At 38.5% G+C, this 22,149-nt stretch overlaps 1 protein-coding gene across 2 annotated transcripts in view; it reads right to left on the reverse strand.

Moving 5' to 3' along the window:
* znf385c (zinc finger protein 385C) overlaps positions 1-22,149 on the reverse strand; it is a 150,807-nt gene that overhangs the window by 82,203 nt on the left and 46,455 nt on the right. For both annotated transcript variants that reach the window (XM_015037846.1, XM_015037847.1), the window contains exon 3: positions 10,835-10,924. In XM_015037846.1, the coding sequence (XP_014893332.1) occupies positions 10,835-10,924 (90 nt within the window). The remainder of the gene's footprint in view (positions 1-10,834; positions 10,925-22,149) is intronic.

Here is a 22,149-nt window from a genome sequence, read left to right on the forward strand (position 1 = left end):
TTTTTTCAAAATACAAAAGCTTACTTTAATCAAAGTACATCTAGATACCCCTCTTCAGCATGTGGTGCAATATTCCAGTTAGCTCTCCCTAAATTTGCTGCTATGAAGACAGACAAGCACTTAAGACTTTAATGTATCGTTTATTTTTCAATGTCACTAAAGGGCCAACATCTGTTTACCACGTAAATGATTTATTTTGGGGCAAATGATCTTTTTACTTTAAGCTCCTCAACAAATTTGTTGATAATGTGATGCTCTTAGAAAAAAGAAAAAAAAAACACACGCACACACCAGACAGTGACAAACACTCAAATCATATGAATTATCCGAAAGCCAGAAGACGCCGTCTTCTCAGCATGACGCTGTAGAGGAAGAATCAGCGGCGTGTACAAGTATGTGTGTGTGTGTGTGTGTGTGTGTGCGCATTCGATCTCATCACAACAGAGGAGAGGACACCCCATTTAGCATCACTGTCACATGGAGTTTTACAGACAGACAAACACCCAAAGAGACAGACTGAAGGTGTGTGTGCATGCTAGAGAGAGGGAGAGAAAGCGACAGACTCATGAGAGGAGAAGATGGGTTTCCTAACATAAATAAATCATCAATGTGTCTCGTCACCTTGGCTGAGTTCACAAGTGGAAGATGAATTGAGGGGCGCAGGAGGAGGAGGTGGTGAAGGAGAATGAAACAGATTGTGAAGAGAGGAGAGCTGCTGGCTGGGGTGAACAAAAGCCAGGTGGGAATCCTGATGTATGCTTTATGGCTCAAGTGGTAAAGGAATGAAAACACAAGAGCATCTGCTTCCAAGATGAAGCAACAACTGCCAAGAATAACCAGACACTTCTGGTTTTAAAAAAGGGAAAAAACAGAAAGAAAAAACCCATGGAAACCATTATACTGTTTATAATAATGGTAAGGGTTTGCCTACTTCAGTCTGCTGCCGTCTGTTAAGTGGATATACTGACTATTTCTATAATTATGGTATAACAAGAGTTTCTATCTAAATAACATATATAAATGTGGCTCTTCTCTTTGCAGATGAGCCACAGCGGCAGCTGTTCAACATTAACTGACCAGATCAGGTATTGTTTTGGGAAATGATAACAGTCATTATGTGAAATTATACTTCAACATGGCAAGTCATTTGTGGAAAGAGTGGAAATAACATGCGTGCTGCTGATTCTGTGTAAGTGAATCATCAGTTGAAAGGAGCATATTAAAAGAAATAAATAAATAGAAATGTCAAGTTCAATCAGAATGTCAATTCTGAGAATAAACAGGTGTCAGACCCATACAAGGAAAAAAAAATAGTTCAGAAAATAAAAGGCTGCTCTTCTAAAAGGGCCAGACAAAGCATACCACAATACACACCTCTACCACAAAAAATATAGATTTATTACAAACCATGCATAAATTATTACAAGACATTGTGAAGACTACTCATATCTAAGAACAGTTTTTCAGCCAAAAACTAATTTGTTCAAATTATATTGCGCCAAGCAACTGCATGTTCCAGCTGAAATCCATGTACTTACATTTTATAAAATATATTCAAAGTATAATTTGAATAAATTTGAGTCAGTTTCTGTCTTAGTTTCTCATAGATCCTTCCATGTTAAGAATTCACAAATGCTTTTATTAGAGACCAATAATGATCTATCTGGGGAAAACAAGGTCTGGGTCATCACTTCAGATTTATTTTGAAGAGGGTAACAGGCAGATTTTAATTAAATCATATTAAAACATTCAGGGTGTCAAATTAACAACCTGCTTGGACTTTAATGACTTCCTTGCTCTTTTATGAAGAGCAAGAGCAAAACTATAAATATGTTCTAAAACATAATACCAATGTGGGGTTTTAAAATCTACACCAAAAGTCCTACGTTTCCTTGTCCCATATCATAATGCTTTGTTGGATATGGGCTAATATTACTACATCATTTATTGAATCAAGTCATATACTGAAAGATATCAATTTTGAATAACCTGCTCTCTGTGATGAAGCTAAAACTTTCCATTATTCCCTCCCTCGCTCTTTATTTCAGGCCAGTGACTAACCCTGTGAAATATGAATATGATTGGAATGTCACTTTTATTCCTTAATAACTGCCTTGGCAAACTGAACTGCAATTAAAGCAAGTCCATTAAATGGAAGTTCATTTGTATTTCCACTGTATTAAAAAAAAAAAAAAATAACATGGAGTGGTTAGTTGTTGAATTTTTATCGCCAAGTGAAACAGTTTTAGTTATTTCCACATGCATTGCTCAAACAGTTTTAGCGCACGTCTCTGAATATTTTGTGTTTTTGTTTGTTTCTCAGCGAGTAAAGGCACAGTCTGAGTGGCTTAAAATGAAACACAAGTAGTAATAGTTGCTAATTGACTGACTGACATTAAAACATTAAATAAAAGATTATCATCTGACTGCTACAGACAAGCACTGCAAGATGCAATAAATCAGTCTGTTTCTCATTATCATCTGAGGTGCTTAAGGCTACGCATTAGCACATAAGAGCCTTTTTTCTGCCTTCTTGTTTTTGCATGATTGCTCATATTCACACATACTGTTCTGAAGAGGAAGAGGATTTACATAAATGTCTGCAAATGCTGGGAGAAATTTTAGTTAGTACAGTCCCGAGGCAATAAAGAAGGTATATAGATAAGAGCAGTGAAATCAAGGGAAAACAAGCAATGCTTATAATAAGAAACAACACTTGAGTTAAGGGTGGACAAATACAATAAGGAAAAGAGTGTGAAGTGTAGCTATATTTGGGCTAAGCTCGGAACTCACCTTGAAAGAACATGCATCTTCGGGCTCAATAAATAATACAAAGATAAAGTCGGTGAATGCACGTGTGCTTTTTGCATCAGATAAAGAGTCATTGGCAGTGGCAGCATGCTGCTTTGTACTGCGAAGATAAGACTATTCAGACTTGAAAGCAAAGGTTTTCATGTAATAAAATATGGCTAGCGGCAATACACACACAAAGCAAAGGTCAAATCATATTAAAGTGAAAGTTACAAAGAACCAATATGAAGTAGGTCAGATTTTACTAGAACAGCAGAGCCACTGAATATTTTCGTTTTCAGATGATGGGAAAACAGGAACAAAGAGTCTTTTTTTTTGTCTTTTTGAAGAAGCATGTCTGTAAATTCTTGCTTTATTATTTTTGCACATTTTGTCATATGCAGATGTTTTATTGGGATTGTATGCATCAACTTAGAAGCAAAAAAAAATTATGATTTTCAAAATTTTGTATATCTGTGGACGGCGTGCAATGGTATTCAAACATTTTGAAAACCACTTTTCTTTCCACATCATGATTATCCACCACTTTGTTGGTCAATGACATAAAACCAAGACGATACACATAGTTGTATTTATAATTTCGCAAAATGAAAAAAGTTCCAGGAGTATGATTAGTTTTGCACTGGAAGCCACTTCCGTTTCACATATGAACTGTGAATCTCGAAGAGTAAAAAAAGCACAGAAACAAGTTCAGTGGCATCAGAGCATCATAAAAACAGTTTTTTTTTTTTTTTTTTTTTTTTTTTTTAAAGAGCACCAAAACGGTGGAACTGCTGCACTATGAGATGTGGTTCCATCCTGAGGGAGCTGTGAGGACTTTATAAGTAGAGGAAAATAATCTAATGTGCTACCCAGTGAGCATGACATAGTGGAAACACTGGGTTTCTGCTCCTCTCTAAAAATATGACAGCGCCTGACGCACCTGATGGAAGGCCTGGAAAATATCTGTGAGAAGGAACAATAAAAGTGAAATTCTACGAGGCTTTGGAAAGTCCCTGTATGTGTTGGTGAATCTCCCGTTGCCATTACACCAAGCTGAAGGTGCGGCCCCACCCAACCGGCAGCCTCCACCAGCCCCGTGACAAGAACTGCAGGAAAGATGAGCCTGCACGGTGAATCAGACCACATCTATAAAAATATATCTTACATATTTGCGAACTACCTCACAAAAGATCTCAAATTGCCAGACCATGAGGACGTCTTGAGTCCCCATCTCTCTCTAGGTTATCGCAGATAATTTGTGTTGCATTTAGTTTTAGACTCTGTCAAAGTCTTTCAAGAACCGTTTCTTTTGTTGACTTGCATGTATAGTGGATTCTTGGTATTTTGTACCACGGCCGTCTGCAAATAGTTAAAATCAAAAAATGCTTAACATTTTCATTTGTGTACACTTACTCAGCTTTTTGCCTTAATTTTTGCCTCTTAAATTTGTTGTTGATTTAAACAGGTTAAATGCCCCATTGCATCAGTGCACATTTCAGTCTCCATTTGTTGCTATTTTCTTTTTTTGTTTTATTCAGAGAAGCTGATACAAAAGGACTGAAAGACAACTAAATGTGACAAGCGAGGCAAGCTGAGATTCTTCACAGTGATAAAATATCACAAAAGTCATGGCATGCACCCAGTGCCACCAAGTAAGTCTTCAAATTTCCCTGCGGTGGGTGCACAGGCATGCAACCACGTCTGTGGTTTCAACCTCTGCTGTTGTGGGCATGCATTGCCTTCTTGTTTCTTTGTCTCATCAGACAACCCATCCTCATAATCCACCCTTCCACCCCTGTACGCCAGGTCACATGGGGAGTTCTAGGCGGTTTCATGACCCATCGTTTCCCATGGCTGACTGTCGGGATAGATCAGGATGCCGCGCGAGTCTAATGCTGACGAGCTGAGACAGCTCCATTCTGACTGGGAGGGGTCTAGTGGACCAAGCACAATCTGCATCCACCACCCCTCCTCCACATTACAAACGCACACACAAGTAAACACAGAGACACACAAAAAGCTACATAGCAACAGTGTGTGGGCGCCACTGTGCAAATCTAATGTGTATGCATGCGTAACTGTGTCACTACAGTGCAAGCATGAGTCATATCAGAAGGCTTAACGGTGGCTGATTTATTTTGTAGAATTTCTGAATCATTATTCCCAAAGAAACATAACCTTAAAACATATTCCAGGTTTAAGACAATTCAAAGCCGGCGAAAGTACAGCGATGCAGGCCAGCTGACCTTCAAGAAAAGAAAAGGGAAAAAAAAAAGAATAGCAGTGATAAAAAGATCCAAAATGTGACTCATAATCCTCGGAGAGAATATAAGGGCCACTGGCAGGAGCAGATTCTGATACGCAGGACGGAAAAGAAACCAAACAGTGCAAGGATGAATGAACATTGACTCTGGACTCTTGCCTGAACCGTTTCGTATTGCCTGAAAGAGTCAAACTGGACTATATTACACATACACCTGCAAACCATCTGTGTGTCCATGCATAGCTGCAAGCATGCCTATATGCTGACGTAGACCAGGGTGTGTGTGTGTGTGTGTGTGTGTGTAGGTGTGTGTGCGTGTATGTGCGTGTTCTTTGTGAAGTCATCATCAAAAACGTCCGGGAACAGAAACGTGCCTGGGGTGCATGCACCCACAGAGACAGATGTGGTTATACGTACGATAAAATTAAAGGAAGAGATGGAGCCAGAGAGCCGGCCAGTGAGCAGAAACAATTTGACAGAAACAGGCTAACATTGTGGAGGAGAGGGGAGCACAGTGGCGAATGACAGACAGAAGGGATAAGAGATTGAGTGGGTGACGCGGAGTCAATGTCTTTCTGAGACAATAGACAGATAGACGAGTTCTGTTGAGGGGGAGATGTAGAGAGCATGAACTGCTGCCCTTACAACTCTCCAGTTTTTTTTTTTTTACAACGGAAAGAAAAAGACACTGCTGCTCTCTTCAGTTCACAAAGCCACCAACTCTCTCTTCTAGTGACTGTGGAATACACTTTGATTCATTATTGATATGTCGCGTCAAAGAGAAAGTACTAAAACAATTACAGCGATGTGTCTGTCTTGAGTTTCTTTTAGTATTTCCATCTTCTCAGCTTGTCATGCTTTGAGTTTAACATCTCAGGTGTCAGAAAAAAAAATAAAAAATTCAGTTGAATTATGCGCATATGAATCATCAAGGGCCAAAACTCTTATCTTTCAACACACTGGAAACACACATAATTTAGGTTTAATTCTGAGTGAACGTAAAGTAGACATCTAAAACTAAGATGTTCCAGACCGCATTCCCAAAGAAAGCCCGCAAAAGGGGACACTGTATTATTCTTCTGGGTATGCTGCCATTTTTTCTGCTTTTTATAAATATGACAACTTTGTAGCATCGAGTGTGGAAAAGGTATTACTCCGTTGGCATATCAAAACGCCTATCTGTGGACATATGTAATGAAATGTTTGAATGTCAGCTTGCAGTAAAATATTTATACTGGACATTTTTTTTTCTCCTTCTATTCCACAAGCATGAATCTTCATACCAATGCTGCACAGCCACTCATTTTACAAGCCCTGAGAAACACAGCTTAAGCCTTGTGTAAGCTCGAAATATTAAGATTATTTTCATTCATAAACTGAGACAGAAAGTGTTTAGTTTAGATTGTTTGCAGCGCTTTGATACCGATTTAAAACAAACCGTTTCTCATTCATTATATAAAACAATTTTGGGTATCTATGAATTGATTTTTAAGTTCGAAAGCAGTCGCAAATATTAATTTGTCAGCCTCAAAGAACATTTGAACACATCCTTTTTGGGTCACTGATTAAAAAATATATATATATATATTTGACTGCTCTAAATTAAACATTGCTTTTCATGATCTGAATTAAAGTGGAAAAGAGCCTGTACAATATTAGAAATTGGAACGATACATGATGTTCCAGTTCCAACTGCAAATCGTTTGTGAAAAATCTGGGCTTATTGCATGGTTTTCAGTTCAATTATTTCATCATTACTCTAAGAAAAATCTCTTATCCTTAGAGTCTGATTACTCAAAGACGATAATTTATTTTATCGCTGGAATAATCAGCAGCTCAGACAATCACTTCCAAGTGTGTTTTCACATTAATGGAAGGGAATTAGATCTATAAACCACAGTGTTGACACATTAGCTGCTGAACTACAAGTAGGACTGAATTAAAAATGTTTGCAGTGGATGTTGTGTTGGTGGAGCTTTGTGAGGTGGGCAGATATTTGTAGATATGATCAGCTTCGTCTAATCATGAGAATGGACGCAAGGTTATTAAGTATTTTTAAGGCAGAGTGACTTTATATCACAATCAAGCAACTAGGTTGGCTTCAATTGTTATAAAAATGCTACACATATCAAATATAACTTAAGAACTCTTGACTATGCAATTTGACACCTTAAAATTTAGCATGTGTCTCTTTAAGAAGCTCCTACTCTTTCCAACATTCTGCCTTCAGCATTACGCCATTTACAACTGTTCTTATGAGCTGAGACTGAGAAGTCTTATGGACTGAGAAGTGGTTTGTATGATAAACTCAGCAAATGCACTTCCATCAGGTGTTTGCTAATTATAGCTAAGGACTGCATGCAAATGCAAGATGGAGAAATAAGCGGCCAATTGTGTGAGCGTGCGTTTAGGCAATGCAGAATAGCTGCCATTCATTCATTCATGTCTGAATGAATCAAAGTAACACTCCAGGTGTGATGAGGGAATAACATCATAAAATAAATCTAAAAAAAGGTGATTTCACTTAATACTCACCTTTAACCATAGTTTTTAAAGAACGAAGTTGGTTTAAGGTTGTTATGCGAGTAGCTGGGAATGATTTCTGTCTGGGAAAAACCCGCCCCTGCATGCAGCAACCACTCAATCCATCCTGTTTTTATTTGATTTATTTATCTACTTTGTCTTCTTTGAGTGCATTTGCTTATTTACTTTGTTTGATCATGCTTTTTTATTTTTGATCAGTCCGTTTTTGAACTTTGCGAAGCACTTTCTGACATACTGCATAAGTGCTCTATAAATACAGTTCGGCTGGTGGATGATATTATGCAACTTATGCCTAGCCAAAAGAGCATCAACAAAGAGATGATTTTCTAAATAAAATAAAAAAAAAGAATGCAATTAACATTCAGTCCAAAAAATATGAGATTTTTTTTTAAGAGATAAACAGGATTATGTCTTGCTGCTGCTGCAGCTGCAGCTTTCACCCTCTCTGACTACTTTGGTGGAAGTGTGCATGTGTTTCTGCTAGAGTGATAAGCTGTTTAATTTCTAATTTTGTATTAAGAGGGCATAGCCATCTTTGTTATGCACCGTTATCATAATTGGTTCAGCTGATTGCACTGATATGTGCTCCAGCTCTAATGATGTCACCGTCACTTACAGGTGCAATATAAAACCTTGAATCTTTAGCAGACGGCATTAAAGCAGGTTTTAATCAAATAAAAAAAATACTTTGACTCTGATCTTTTATCTTGCTTTGCTAAAAACCTTCAATTAAGTAACTTTATTACCTTGAGAGAGGAAAAAGCTGAAAGACTTACACATGCTTTGCAAGCTTAGAGTACAAAGCCAACTGCTGCAACAAACAACACATATATTTAAATATCATTTAAACATATGTGCACAATTGGCCACATGATCCTTTAAATTTATTATACGCACTGATGAAAAGTTTTGATTTTGACCTACAGTCAGATGATGATTGGCTGGTAATACACTATTAATGTATTGCTTTAAAGATGATAGTTTTAAAAAAAAAAAAAAAACTGCACAAATTTGATGGCATCTCTGAAAAGCTGAAAGTTGAAATGTGTTATGTTTATTTCTATGTCTGAGGAGTAACTCCCATTACCATTCATGCTGTGTAACAGTATTTCTCCAAAAGGGATATTTAGTTTGAGAGAGTGGCCATTCAGTAGTCACGCTGCCATAATATGACGCTGTTTGCCAATCTTCAGTGACATTAACAAGTTTAAAAGTGTCTTTAATTTTGGGTCTCCTATAAATCCATCCGTCCATTTCCACAAATCCCAGATCAGAATAGGTCCAAGGGAGAAACCAAGACATTATTCTCTCCAAGCCCCCTCTCACTACATTCCTGTGGACCCTGAGGCGGTCTGTCTGTTCTGGTCTTGTCGCTCCAGAGAGTTCTGGGTCTGTCCTGGGTTCTCCTCCCACTGGGACATATCCAGAAATTCAGGAGGGGGAAGTCGATAACCTGACACCTTGACATGTCTCTTAACTCTTCGTCTTCAATTTTAGTCTCTATTACCAACATGCCTACATATATTTTCTCAGATAGGAGTGCAGCAGATAGAATCTTGCTTAAGATCCCAAGACAACTGTTTATTTATTTTTTAGGGGTTGACTTCAAAATGCTTTTGAACTCTGTGTGTATGCACCTTGCATCTAAAACTAGGGACTGTTTTATCACGCTGAAAATTGTGCAAACAGGGCATAGAAACACTGAGTCTTTGGTATAAAAAATGCAAATGATTAGTGACGTACATGAAAAGTGAAAGTCAAGAAGAGGTTAAAGCTGCATTAGATGTTTCAGCTTCCCCAATCTGATGAATCAATTCTGCTTCATGTAGAATGTGGGAGATGAAGGCAGAGTGACCTGTGGACTCTTCTGAAGAACGTGTGATTTTTAGACCAACTGCAGACTGACACAACGACTAGAGCTGGCACATTGTTCAGGGGATCAATCGCCACTTTGCAGCATGACATCTGTCAGCCATTTCAAAGGTAGCTCTTGACTGAATAGGGAGTGGGGGAACTGTTTTTTTTTTTTTTCTGAGGAAAAAAAAAAGTTATGTGAAAAAGTATTGCTTCCTCTTGGCGTGTCTTTTGTTTGTACTTTTCGTCACATTTAAATGTTTCAAATCATAAAGCAAATTAAAAAAAAAAAACATCCAACAAAAGCTAGCAGAATAAACAAAAAAATAAATATTTTAAGCAATTAATGTATTTTTGTGTGAGAAAGAACCGTCACACACTCCCCTTGTTAAATTACCAATTAGTTGTGATTAACCAAGTTTTTCTGGAAGCTGTGTTCAATTCCACAATTTGCGTAATTCGCGTAAATTTCCACAATTTTATTTCCCTGTCTGAAATCTTGAAGTAGGCACAAAGAGCCAGCAATTCACCTCTGACTGGCTCAACATCAAAACAAATGGAAGGTCTTGGTGCAGGCTAATCAAAGTCTGGCCCTAAATCTAATTAAGCACCTGGCATTCACTTTTTATGCTTGAAAACCTTCCCGACTGAATTAAAACAGTTCTTCATTGATGCTTCACTCAAAATTATTCCACACCCATTTAAGAGTCTCAGATGAAGTTACATTTTAGCCATGAATTATTCACGAAGCTAATATTTACATTTACATTTCTTTACTTGAAAAACAGAGAAATCTTTAACATCACAGAAATCAAGGCCTTCTATACCTGCTGGCCAGCTTTTTGCTAATTTGAGATGATGAGCTCCAAGTCTTTTAGATTGGAATGTCTCTTTGACATAACCTTTCAAAGTTTCTCAATTAGATTCAGATCTAGTCACTTGAAAATGTTAATATTACTCCAGAAATTGCAGTTGTAGCCATTAATGGCGCCACAACCAGATGTTACATTTAGAGGGATACTACATATTTATGTAAAGCCAGTTTTTTTCTTAATACATGCAGTGAACCGTGCTTAACTGTAACTCAGATTATCTTTGTCTGAAATTCTACGTCAAGTGGGACGTCATAATATTAAGTGTGACTAAAATGCAAAACCAAAATAAATCTATGCATGCAGTGTTTTCACAGTGTCTTATCTTCAGAATCTACTTTCTCTGGGCTGGGAAAAATTGTGTGCACGGAAGAAACATCGGCTGTGATGAGGTGTATGCTGCATTACTTTCTGAAACTGATTCAATCTGCTTTGCCTCTTAAAGTTTGGATTTCACGCTCTATACTCAAAGAAAGAGACTTTCAGGTGAGTCAACAAATGTATTTACCTGTGCGCTGAGCTCCTCTCTCACTGTCACCACTCTGTTCTGACTTCAGGAGGTAAAGTTCAGATTTCTTTTCAGTCTTTCTGTTTGACACTGAAACACACAGAAACATGGGGAATGAAAACATAGTAAATCTACTCTCACACAGACATGAAAATGTCTTTTTTCACTTAGAATGAAAAAAAAAAGGTAATTCCTGCATCAAGTGTTTCTGAAAGTGTTAGCTGGTGCAAAGCTTTGCAGGAATTTTACAAGAGCATGGTCGCTTTAACGGATATTTTCTCAGTGAGGGAATACGTGGGAAGCAGTAACTGGGATGTGTGCAGAAGGGGTTGCAAAGTCCAGAGAAATGTATACAATGTGTTTAGGACTCATGCTTATATGTCATGTATAACTTAATCAATGTCCTATTATAGATAATTTTGTGATTTATTCTTTGTCGCCAGATTTTCTACCAGCATTTTCAGGGTTCTTTATGGCAGACTGTAACAATAATATGACCTCTCACCTCTTGGAGGGAGTTGTACATTTGGTTGGATGCTGGGAAGATGTTCTGCTTTGTTTTTCTATAGAATAATAGGAAAGATGCATTTGTTCCCAGACTCTTTCTTTGCAGTGTAAGAGAGCTGACTCTTAAGCTAAATCTACACACACACACACACACAAATGCACACAGACATTCACATGTATGATGAGCTAGGTTGTCGGCTAATCCAGGCTAGTTTCAGCAGGACCATAGGGGGCTTGTCTAATCCTGTTATCGGGCCCAACAGATGTTGACAGAACAATAAACTGGGGACCAATATGGCACTGCAGCTCCAAGAAGATCATGAGCCAAACTCATCAGAGCAGCAGCAGGATCGCTGGCTGGCCAGAGTGAGCTGGACCCGGTGACCGTTGCACACACTGCATCTCTCTGGCTGGGCTCTGCAGTCTGCAGTGAAATGACGCATGGATTTCTTTTTTACTGGTATGCAAAAAAATTATATATATATATATATATATATATATATATATATATATACTTTTTTTTTTTTTTTTTGCATCTATTTGAAGACTCCAGATCTATCTGTGGAGAAACATGCTGGATTTAGAAACGCTACCAGCCTTATGGAAATCTAACTTTACAGGAACTAAAGGCAACGACTTGTTTGTTAATGTTAAACACAATGATTACTAATATTTGAGACAGTTTAAAATGTGTAATAATAGTGTCCTTGTTTAAATAAAAGTGAAGAGTTGGGTAACACTGACTACCCTTTCTCATATGGTGCGATATTATTTCATGATTAACTATTAAATAGGACTGAAAGGTTAATTAAAGTTGGTCTATTACAAATTTAATAAATTTTTTATCAAATAAATAAATAAAAAAATTGTACAAATAGATCTTGAGGTCTTAATCTGAATTATAGCCAGTCAACCAATCTTAAAGTATTCCCTTCACTTGAATTCTGGTGAATAAGCAATATTGTAGAGGTTGTTGTGGTTATTGCTTTTTAGGTTTGGTGTTTGTAGGAATCCCACTTTCAAGTCATCTAACTCACATGCGGTTTTTGCAACATAAATAATCCAGGACAGAATTAGTAAAAATGGTTGTTAAAGTGAATCGACAACTGCAAGCTCCACAGGGTGCCACCTGCAAACAAGCTAAACACCCACAGATACCATGATGACTCAACCATTATGTATTTTCTTTTTCTTTTACGAAACAGAGAATGATGCGAGGAGAAAAAAAAAAATCCCTGAGCCGATTGGTAAAATTAAACAGACGCATAGAGCAGAGAATTAAAACAAGTTCTGAGATTGACATTTCCCAGACCCAGTAAGTAAGTGACACGTGTGATCATTATGTGATCACACGTCTGTAAGTGAGCCATCCATGAGCGGCGAAGTAACAGTGGCGTTTCCAGTGATGATGGGGAATTGTTCCTCTCCCTTTCCCCGACTTTCTGGTTTGTGTCCCAGTTTAACTAAATCCCATTAAAAAGGCTTTCATCTCAGTGCACTTCATTACAGGCATAAACGCCACGGCTCACCCCAGAGAGAGGCACGGATTAGATGAGACGAGCTCATCTGAAATGTTACGCTCTTGAACCCCGGCTGTTTTTTCTTTTTTTTTTTTTTTAAATAAAGACGCTCATTTTAAATTCTCAATATTGGATTATCTAAACGGACCCTCCAGCGCAAGAAGGTGTCATTGAGGTCAGGCTTGTTGTACAGGTTTGTGTCTCTCTGTGCCCTTGAACAGAGGTAAAGATACTGAGTGGATTTTCACTGCAGAGGTTGCTCTGCATTTACTGCAAGAATTAAACCAACATCCTCAGAAATCTTTCAACATGTTCTGGGAAGAAACAGGACAGCAGAGAGAGGGAGAGAGAAGGGAGAAAGTAAATCTGGGTTCTCAAGGCTAAATTAGGGGGTGGTGGGGGATAAGGACTGCAGGGAGGGAGCGCGGTATTGTCTGTGAATGATTGGATGCGATGGGTCAGAGGCTTTCACACACATTTATGAATGCTTATTTTAGGCAGAGCCCAAGCTGAGCTAATCTTTACTGCTTGCCTGAATAAGGGTGCTGATTAAAAGCTAATTATATGCTGCAGATTTGGCCCCTGGTGAAGACTCTGCTGAGTGCATGCCTGTGGGCCTCAGCTGAAGATACGCAGGCGTGTGTGTTTAAAAAGTCAGAACAGAACAAGACATCACCAGGCTTGATTTGAGGATTTGTAGCAGTGGTGCAGAACTGAGTTCAACTTCTTTTACGATTAAAGCAATAATATTAAATGTTTTCTTTTTTTCTGGCAACAAAAAAAAATGTGTTTGTGTGCTTGACACAAATACCAGACAAAAGTCTTTTTTTTTTTTCTTTTTGTTTTACCTCTGAATATTTTTGTCTCATACGTGTGTTTCTTCTACAGTATTTACAATGTGGAGCATAGATGTGAAGATGAACCAACTTACTAAATCAGTGTGCGTATAACCGTCATTCGATGCAGGTTTTTAGATTAATCAGTTTTCAAATGTTTATTATATCAGTAAAATTTGATCCGTTCAGGTGAGAGATGAAAGGTACATTTGCAAGTAAGTGCAGGGCCTCTTTCTGTGTTGCCAATTTAGGCGTGGAGCTGTTTTTTCACCAAATGTTACCGATGAGTAACAGAGAATTTTTTTTCCCAATGAATGTCTTTAGGTTTACATTTAGGTCAGCTTAACTGACCCAATCTATCTTATAGGTCAGTTAGGATTACCAAAGTTATTGATGTTTACAATGCCCAGTATAATCAGAGAGGTTTTTTTAAAGACCCTATTTTTTATTTTTTTTTTATGGAAAACAAAAGTTGCCACAGATATGGAAATGGACAAAGAATAGACAAACATTACTGATGAGAGAGCAAGACAGCAAGCGTAGGACAGCTCTGGATGACAACATGACAAGATAATGGAAGAGATAAAGCCGGAAATAACACTAAGACTGACTAGAAGCAAAGAAGAGAATTTGCTCCCAGAATATTTCTGTCAGGCCATATGAAGGGTTCTAGCTGTACACATACGTGCTACAATAACAAAACTATGCTGACTAAGCAGCCGAGACACCAGCCACCACTGTAGCCCAGATTGATTTATTGTATCAGTTGTTGCAACTAAGATGTAGTTGAGCCAAGAAACAAATTTTCTGTGTTGTCTTTATTTTGGACTTCATTATAATTATAATTATAAGTAGTAAGTGATGCATGCTTATGTCTACAAACAGCATGTGTTCTCTCGGAGGAGCCATCACAGTGGTGATCCTTATAGTATTGTCCTAAACTATTAAATATCTACAAGTATATTTTCTAGATTAAGTTGATTAAGCACATCTACATATTACAGTTCTGCTTCACATTTTAGAATTTGGAGCTTATTGTGGTCTAAAATTGACAATTAAAACTAAAACTTCAGGGATTTGTGAAGATTAAAATGCCTAAAATTACTCGTAGGTAATAATTACCACGCTTTACTGCTTGCTACCAATGCTTGGAGGTTTGTTGGAGATATCGCTGAACAAAGATTAGCAAGGAGACCTGAGAGAAAACAGGTCAGCTGTACAGTTTTGGAGAAATTCAAAGGGTAAAGCATCAAGTAAGATCTGAGGCTCTGAAGATCTGACAGAGCGCTATATGCATGTATTTCCCCCTAAGGCCTTTTTTTTTGGAAAGATCCAAAATGAACTGCAGCTCTAGGTGCAATGCGATGTGGCGCTATTGACCCCCAAAAGTTCTAAAACCCATGATCCGTTAAGCTTTAGAAAGCATCACTTTATGTTGGTACAAATACCGTTGGGTGGCACAGTATATGCCACTGCATCAGCAACGTGTCTAAGTGAATTCTCCCAGAGCCTTGCTTCTAGCGACCATTGCACGATTTCATCACTCAGACAGGATGGGGTTAATATCTCCTAAAGATGCAGCAGCTGAGAGAAAATAGACTAAATCCTTCACTGCCTGTTAGCATCTTGTCCTTGACATCATTACTCCTCCAGCTTGTCAACGTTCTGCTCCTGTGACCCTCCCACAGGAACCAACGTGGGTTCAACACTACAGCAATACACACAGAGAAAACAAAGTGTCTCACAGGCAATTACCCAAAGGGTATTTTATGTCTATTTTTGTCTCAGGAAGTGATAAAGTCACTTTGTTCAGCTGTTTGTTTTCTTGAAGAGACTGTTAGGAGGAATCCCAACAAAGCAGCAAATAAAACGCATTAGCTTTTTATCGGCTACTTTAGGAGCCGAGAAATAAACTTGTAAAGAGAAAAGTAGGGAAGTAGTTTACTGGAGTGTTTTAAGTATCCTTGTTGGCAAATATTGAGCCGCAGCTGTTTTTTTTTTTTTTTTTTTTTTTTTTGTGTGAGCAGGCTACAAAAAAGTTTGATCTCATATCTTTGATCCTATTGCATGATACAAAGTCAGTTTAAAATCACTTTCTACTTTACCAAGATGGAACAGCGTGACAATGCAGCTCAGGAGTCCTGTCAACAACACGGAGGACACCTCTACAGGCTCACCTTCGTGCCAAGGACGACATCATTCACAGGATGATTTCACCAGGTCTGTGTCTGTCTCTCTCCGTGTCTGGGTGTTTCCGTGTGTGCAGAAAAGCCAGCAGAGGATCTGAGAGCTAGCTGATGACTGGAGGCATCCTGACAACTCCAACCTTCCCTCTCTAACTATTATTTCTCCCCTTTCCTTTTCTCCTACCCCCCACCTCTCTTGCCTGTCTTTATTATTAGTGGCAGCTAAAGGCAGTAGACCGGAAAATTCCCATTGAGAAACAGAACACACATCTGCATATTACAGCCCCGCTTCACGTCAGCTATGAGTGAATAAATTAATACATGAATAACAATGAAAATCATCCATGAGTTTCCTCCCCCAATCTTTAAATGGAATTGTGTGTGCGCATGTGTGTAGGAAGCAGAGGAATGTAAAAACCAAAGGGTGTTCTATATAGTCTGCATAAAATCTATAGAATTAGCACAAGTCAAACAGTGCAAGCGTTATGAATACAGTTTTTTTTTTTTTTTTATTTATTTATTAATTCAGTCTCTCAACTTAAACATTGGAAACTTTAATCTCAAGACTCACAAAATTTAGTTAATTTGGAGACAAACATTTAATTCAAAGTTAAACCTTTCCATTTTTAAATTTTATCAGCAGTGCTGTGAAAATGTCACAAACGTCTATTAATCTGAAAAGGCTTACGAAGTCATTTCCAAGGCTTTCGAACTCCACTGAAACACTTTGAGTTGTTTATCACATGATGAAACAGTGATGAGCCTTTACTGGTACGACCAACGTGCCAAAAACTTTCCAGCAGCACACTGTGGTCTCAAACAGTCACACAATAAGATAAAATTAATGTAAAAGCACTCTAGGCAACACTTGGCTCAGTTATGATTCAACAATAAGAGACACAAATATGGTACCCACTGAAGAGTTTCAGGCAAAAACCAGTGATGACCAAAAAAGAAGATAAAGGATTGTCTCACATTTTTCAAACTACTTTATGACTTGGAAGTATTTTTGTAAAGTCCCCTACGTACAAACGAGCAAAACCTAGAACTTTGTGGAAGGTTTGGATATCATTGGTGCTAGAATTTCAAAAGAAAGCATGGTGGTGGTAGTGCAATGCTATAGGTCCAGTGTCCTGAATAAAATAGCTCTTCAGCATGCAGTTTATTAGGTTCTGCTAATAAACTCATTATTTGATTGCAAAACTCAAATAAATCTGTAAGGGAGTGGATATTTTTTTCACAGCACTGTACATTTGCATTTTATGCTGCATCATATAAGAATAAGATAAAAAAAAAGAAAATAGCACAAATGAATACAATTAATACATGCAACACCCACACAGCACAAGACTGGAACATTAGAATATATGCTAAGCAAAAGCCAACATGTCACCTACCCCTGTGAGATGTCTGCTTCTGGCTTTGTTAGCATACCCCACATGCACCACCACACTCATCCTCATCTCATTCAGCCAAGATTACATCTGTTTACCAACGCTTGTCGACTTTAGTTACGTGTACAACACAGCACGGGTCTCTGGAGGTCCAACCGAGCTGCACACAAGAAACGCTCCAACTGTTTGCAGCCCATTCTGCTCACTGGCTGTTACACAATAGCTCTGGTGAGGTCAGTTTAAACTTTGAGAGGATGCTCCTCTTGATGCCCACAAAGACACTCTGTGACTCTCTGCAGCGATAGCTCATCGCTTGTGTTGAAAAGAATGCAAAGGATGGAGGATACGTGTGAACTTTGGGAACTACGTGGTATGGCAAACCTTTTTAACAACATCCATCATGTGTGTATTATCAGACTGCTCCAGCATGCAAGGCAAGAGACAGCGTTTGTCTCTGTCTGCCCCTCAACATGTGACACCACCCACTCTCTCTGTTCAGACTGGTCTCTAAGAGCCTTCACCAATCTTTAGCCCTTCTCTGTGTTGCTCATGCATCTCTCCCCCATCCACTTTATCCTCCTCTATCTCCCTTCTATTCTACCTCTTCTCCCTCTCTTGGTTCCATTTCTGCCCTTAGATGCGGTTGGTAATAAGTCACTCTGCTGTAATTTAGACCTTCCAAAGGCCTGTAATGATGGGGATCAGAGAAAGGCTAAGGTGGAGGTGAGATGAGAGGGGTTGCAGGGCCTTTTCTCTGGTTGGAAAGAAAGCCTTTTATGAGGCTTTATGGAGGCAGTCGCTGGGTGAAAAGGATAAAACTTTGCAAAATGGAAGGGGCTTTAGGGCTAAGAAAAGATAAACTCATCAGCTGTAGTAGACTTTATTACATCAAAGACATTTTAAAATCAATATTTCAAATACCAAAAAAGAATAAAATATTAGATAGATTATTGTAATATGAAAATAACTGCATTGATTTCACCAGAACTTAGCCGACTAGTACAAAGCATCATCTCTTGAACTTGCTGTGATTCACCTTCCGAGGACTATTTTGGAAGGAGAAATGAGGTAGCTTATTATACCATCTGACTCACTATGAGATCACTGAAGTCTCATTCTTCTCTTCAGTCAAATCAGGCAAGATGTCAATTTTCTTTTTAAACCTTGGATCAGATTCATTTCAAGCGTTAAGTCTGACATATAAAGATTTGCAGTAGTTATTTAAACAAACTTAATTCGTCATGCCATCTTGCGCTAGAGAGTCATTTTCAATACATCAGTTCAGAAATGGAGCAATTAGTTTTGCAGGACGACAAGTGTTGGGCCTACAGCTGTCAGATATTTCAATATACACTTAAGTAATCTGGGACAGATGTGGCCATCTGTCTTTGGCTTTTGATTTTCCTTCACTTGCTGTTTACTTTATGTGGTTCTTAACCTAATTCAAGCAGTGCTTGTGCAGAATGGATTTTAATCAGGTTACAATGGCCATTGTAGTGTTCGTGTGTAAGGATTTGATGAACACCCCACCCCTATTTACATGGTGGACACAGTCACTGCCCAAGTTAAATTGTCATGTGATGTTGAGTCAGAGCACCCTAAAGCAAAGAGAAGACAGGAGGACGGGTGGTAAACAGTTTGAACTAAAAATTAGGAAAATCTGAAGCTTACAAAAAAAAAAAGAATCCAGGGAAAAGTCAAAACAAATCACAGGATGACCACCGCAGGCTGGTGGAGGACCTGAGCAACAGGTGACCAACTAATGGCAAGGAGGTAATTACTGAATGAGGAGCAGGTGGTTGATTAGTAACAGCTCTGAGGGAAGGCAAGTAACTCAATGTCAAGTAGGACAATGGGAAGTTGTTTGTCAGCTGCCAGTAACTTGCACAAAAGAAGAAAATTAGAGAAAATGGCTGATAGAATACACTGGGAAATGGGTAAGCAAGAAAACAGAAGCCATGAAAATATACAAAACCACGAGCCACCATAAGAAATTTATATTACAAATCCCCAAATAAAGCAAAACACAAAACCAAAGTATGACACGCACAAGAAGCACAATAAGAACATCTAAAAGGATTAGAGTTTCAGTCTCCTTGGCTCATAATTGCAAAACTTGTCCAAGTTTGTCAAAACTGCAAAGACATCTTCAGATCATCCTACACAGATATTCTAATTTTGCAGGGCTCAGGTTTTATTCTAGTGAAGATATCACTTGATTCATTTGAATTTAGGCTTGAGCATCTTGTGATGCTGAAACATGAAATAAATCATTAAAGTTATTTGAAATAGTTCAAAATTCTGTTCAAATTCACACCAGCAATTGCAGAACATGGTGCCGCCACCACCATGTTTAACTCTGGGTATTTATTTATTTATTTTTTTTGGGAAAATACAGGAAATTGTTATTAAATGTAGACAATCACCATTATTTTCCAGAAATATCTGCAGCTCCTTCAGTGTTGCTAGTCTCTCAGCAATCCCCTGTTTTGTCATTTAATCAGTTTGCTAAAAAGCACAACATTTTGTTTTCCCAACGTGCCACTGAGTTTGTATTTTGGTTATGTATTGACATGATAACATCACAAAGTTGCTGTAGGTTTGTTGATGTGAATTTATCCTCAGAAAGCTGCTCTATTCGTCCAAAGGATGATCAGCAGTGATACCTACTCAGGTCGGCTGCAGTGTCTAAACCAACCAGCAACCTAAACTATTGATAAAAAGCAAGGTAGAGCCACGTCTTAATGTTGTTTTCACCCTAGCTTTTAAATGCAGCAGCTCAATTTTAGATTGAGCAGAGCAACAATGTTTTTCCCTTCTGTTTTAGTACAACTTTGTCGAACCGAACGTCTGTTCTACTTAATCTAGGCATATACTGTACGGTATTTTCAGTAGTTTTATTCAGCTTCAGCTTAACGTGTAAGCTCATTCACAACCCTCGAATCATGTTCTCACACGGTACAACTTATGCTCTGATACGACCTGACTGCTCACACTGCATGTGGGAACACGACACGTCAGACTCTTGAATCCAAAACTACAAAGAAGAGGAAGAAGGAAAAACCTGGAAGTGAGCAGATGGTCACTCTCGAATGAGACAATGCTCAGTAAAAACAAACACGCTTCTTTGACAATCCTTGCTGTTCTGTGAAGACAAAAGTGCAGAAAAGCTCTTTTTCCACTCCTGCTCTTATGTTGGCACACCCACAGAGTGTGAGATTCAGGTAAATTTGCCTCATGGTGATACTCCAACAGTGTCATATACCCTCATGAGTGGCGACCAGAATTTCAAACAGGTTTGATTTTCAAGCGACCATATGCTTGCTGATTGGGAGCTGGTTTTAAGGTGTTAATCGCTTCTCATTACCCATTGTTTGCTCCACGGTGCACAACACACAATTAAGCCGACATTTAGCCCCATCCGAAAAACTGTCATAAGTTGAAAATTCACTCAAAATGGGACAAAAATGGCAGGGTCTACAAACTGAGTGTGGTTTCCTTTATCTGACTTAAGGTTTAATGTGTCGTGGATTCAGAGAATGTTTTGTCTTAATTAGCAGTTGCTTGGGCTACGATTACTTTTCCATCATCTTAAACCAGTCTGCTCAGGCAAACATACTGCTGCTCGCTTGCTGTTTTCTCTTTTTTTGGATTATTCTTGGTAAACCCAAGAGACGATTGTGTGTAAAAATCCAATCAGCAGTTTCAAAAATATTTAAGTAAACCCATCTGTCATCAACAGCAAAAATACATTCAAAGTCACTTTGATCACTTTTGCTGCTATCCTGATGCTCAAGGGAAACTTCATAAAAAAAACATCTTCACTGTGAATAGATGTCCAAATGCACTGAGTTGTTGCTGGTGTAAATGACTGCATATCCACACACTTCCTGCAAACCCGGGGAAGTGACAAATGTGCTCCATTATATCCAGACTTTGAGATAAACACTAAAAATTGACTGAAAAAGGGGTCGTGCCAGGTGACCAAACTGACAAGATGCTGAATAAACAGCTTGATATTTTCTGACATTTAGTAAACTCACCAACAGTTCAATTCATTTAGCAGATATGGCTGCAGGAGCGATGGCAGCAAAGGTTTATGTATCAGAAAAAACAGATAAGGGCTGATAGTTAGAGTCAAATGGCCTTCTCCACAAACACATGAAGCTGACCTGTAAGAACCCACGTAAACACAAACATTGTATGGCGTTTGAGAGATATGCCCCCTCTTGGTGGCCTTATAGATGCCAGACTTCATGTTTTTTTTGCTACACAGAGCTCTGCGTGTCGGCCCGGCTTGCCTGGCGACCTTTTCTCAGAGTCTGAACTGCTGCTACAAAGCGGGGCTGCACCCTGGGGCAAAGTGAGGAAGAGCGAGGGAAGGACAGTGAGGAGAGGGGACCGGAGGTGAGGAAATGGCAACAAAAGCACATGACTCCAAAGTCACGTCAAATTTCAAGAAATTGTGACATCCACATGGAAAAGACAGCCCAGTGAAACTACAAACAGGGTACATCCACATTAACATTTATGATTATCCTTTTCATTAATATAATATCCAGGAATACTCACACTGAACTGCTAATATATACACTACAAAGTCTATAGAAGCACATCTGTGTTCAAAGGCATTTAAACAGAGAAGGAAAATTTCAGAAAAATAGGGAATTTGCAAGGCAACACAAACATAAATGCAGATGTTCAAATGCATTCATGCACAAAATCCTTGGCTTTAATCCAGTTTCTCATGCTTTAGGAAAACAGAAAAAGCCATAGAGTTAGTCACGGAACACAACAGGAACACTGAAAAAGACATCATTTATTCATACCACAATAAATGTGAATAAATCAGAAGAATTAAACAATAAAAGA

Source organism: Poecilia latipinna, unplaced genomic scaffold (assembly GCF_001443285.1).
Source record: "Poecilia latipinna isolate Pla-1442-1.1 unplaced genomic scaffold, P_latipinna-1.0 Scaffold420, whole genome shotgun sequence".
Taxonomy (NCBI): domain Eukaryota; kingdom Metazoa; phylum Chordata; class Actinopteri; order Cyprinodontiformes; family Poeciliidae; genus Poecilia; species Poecilia latipinna.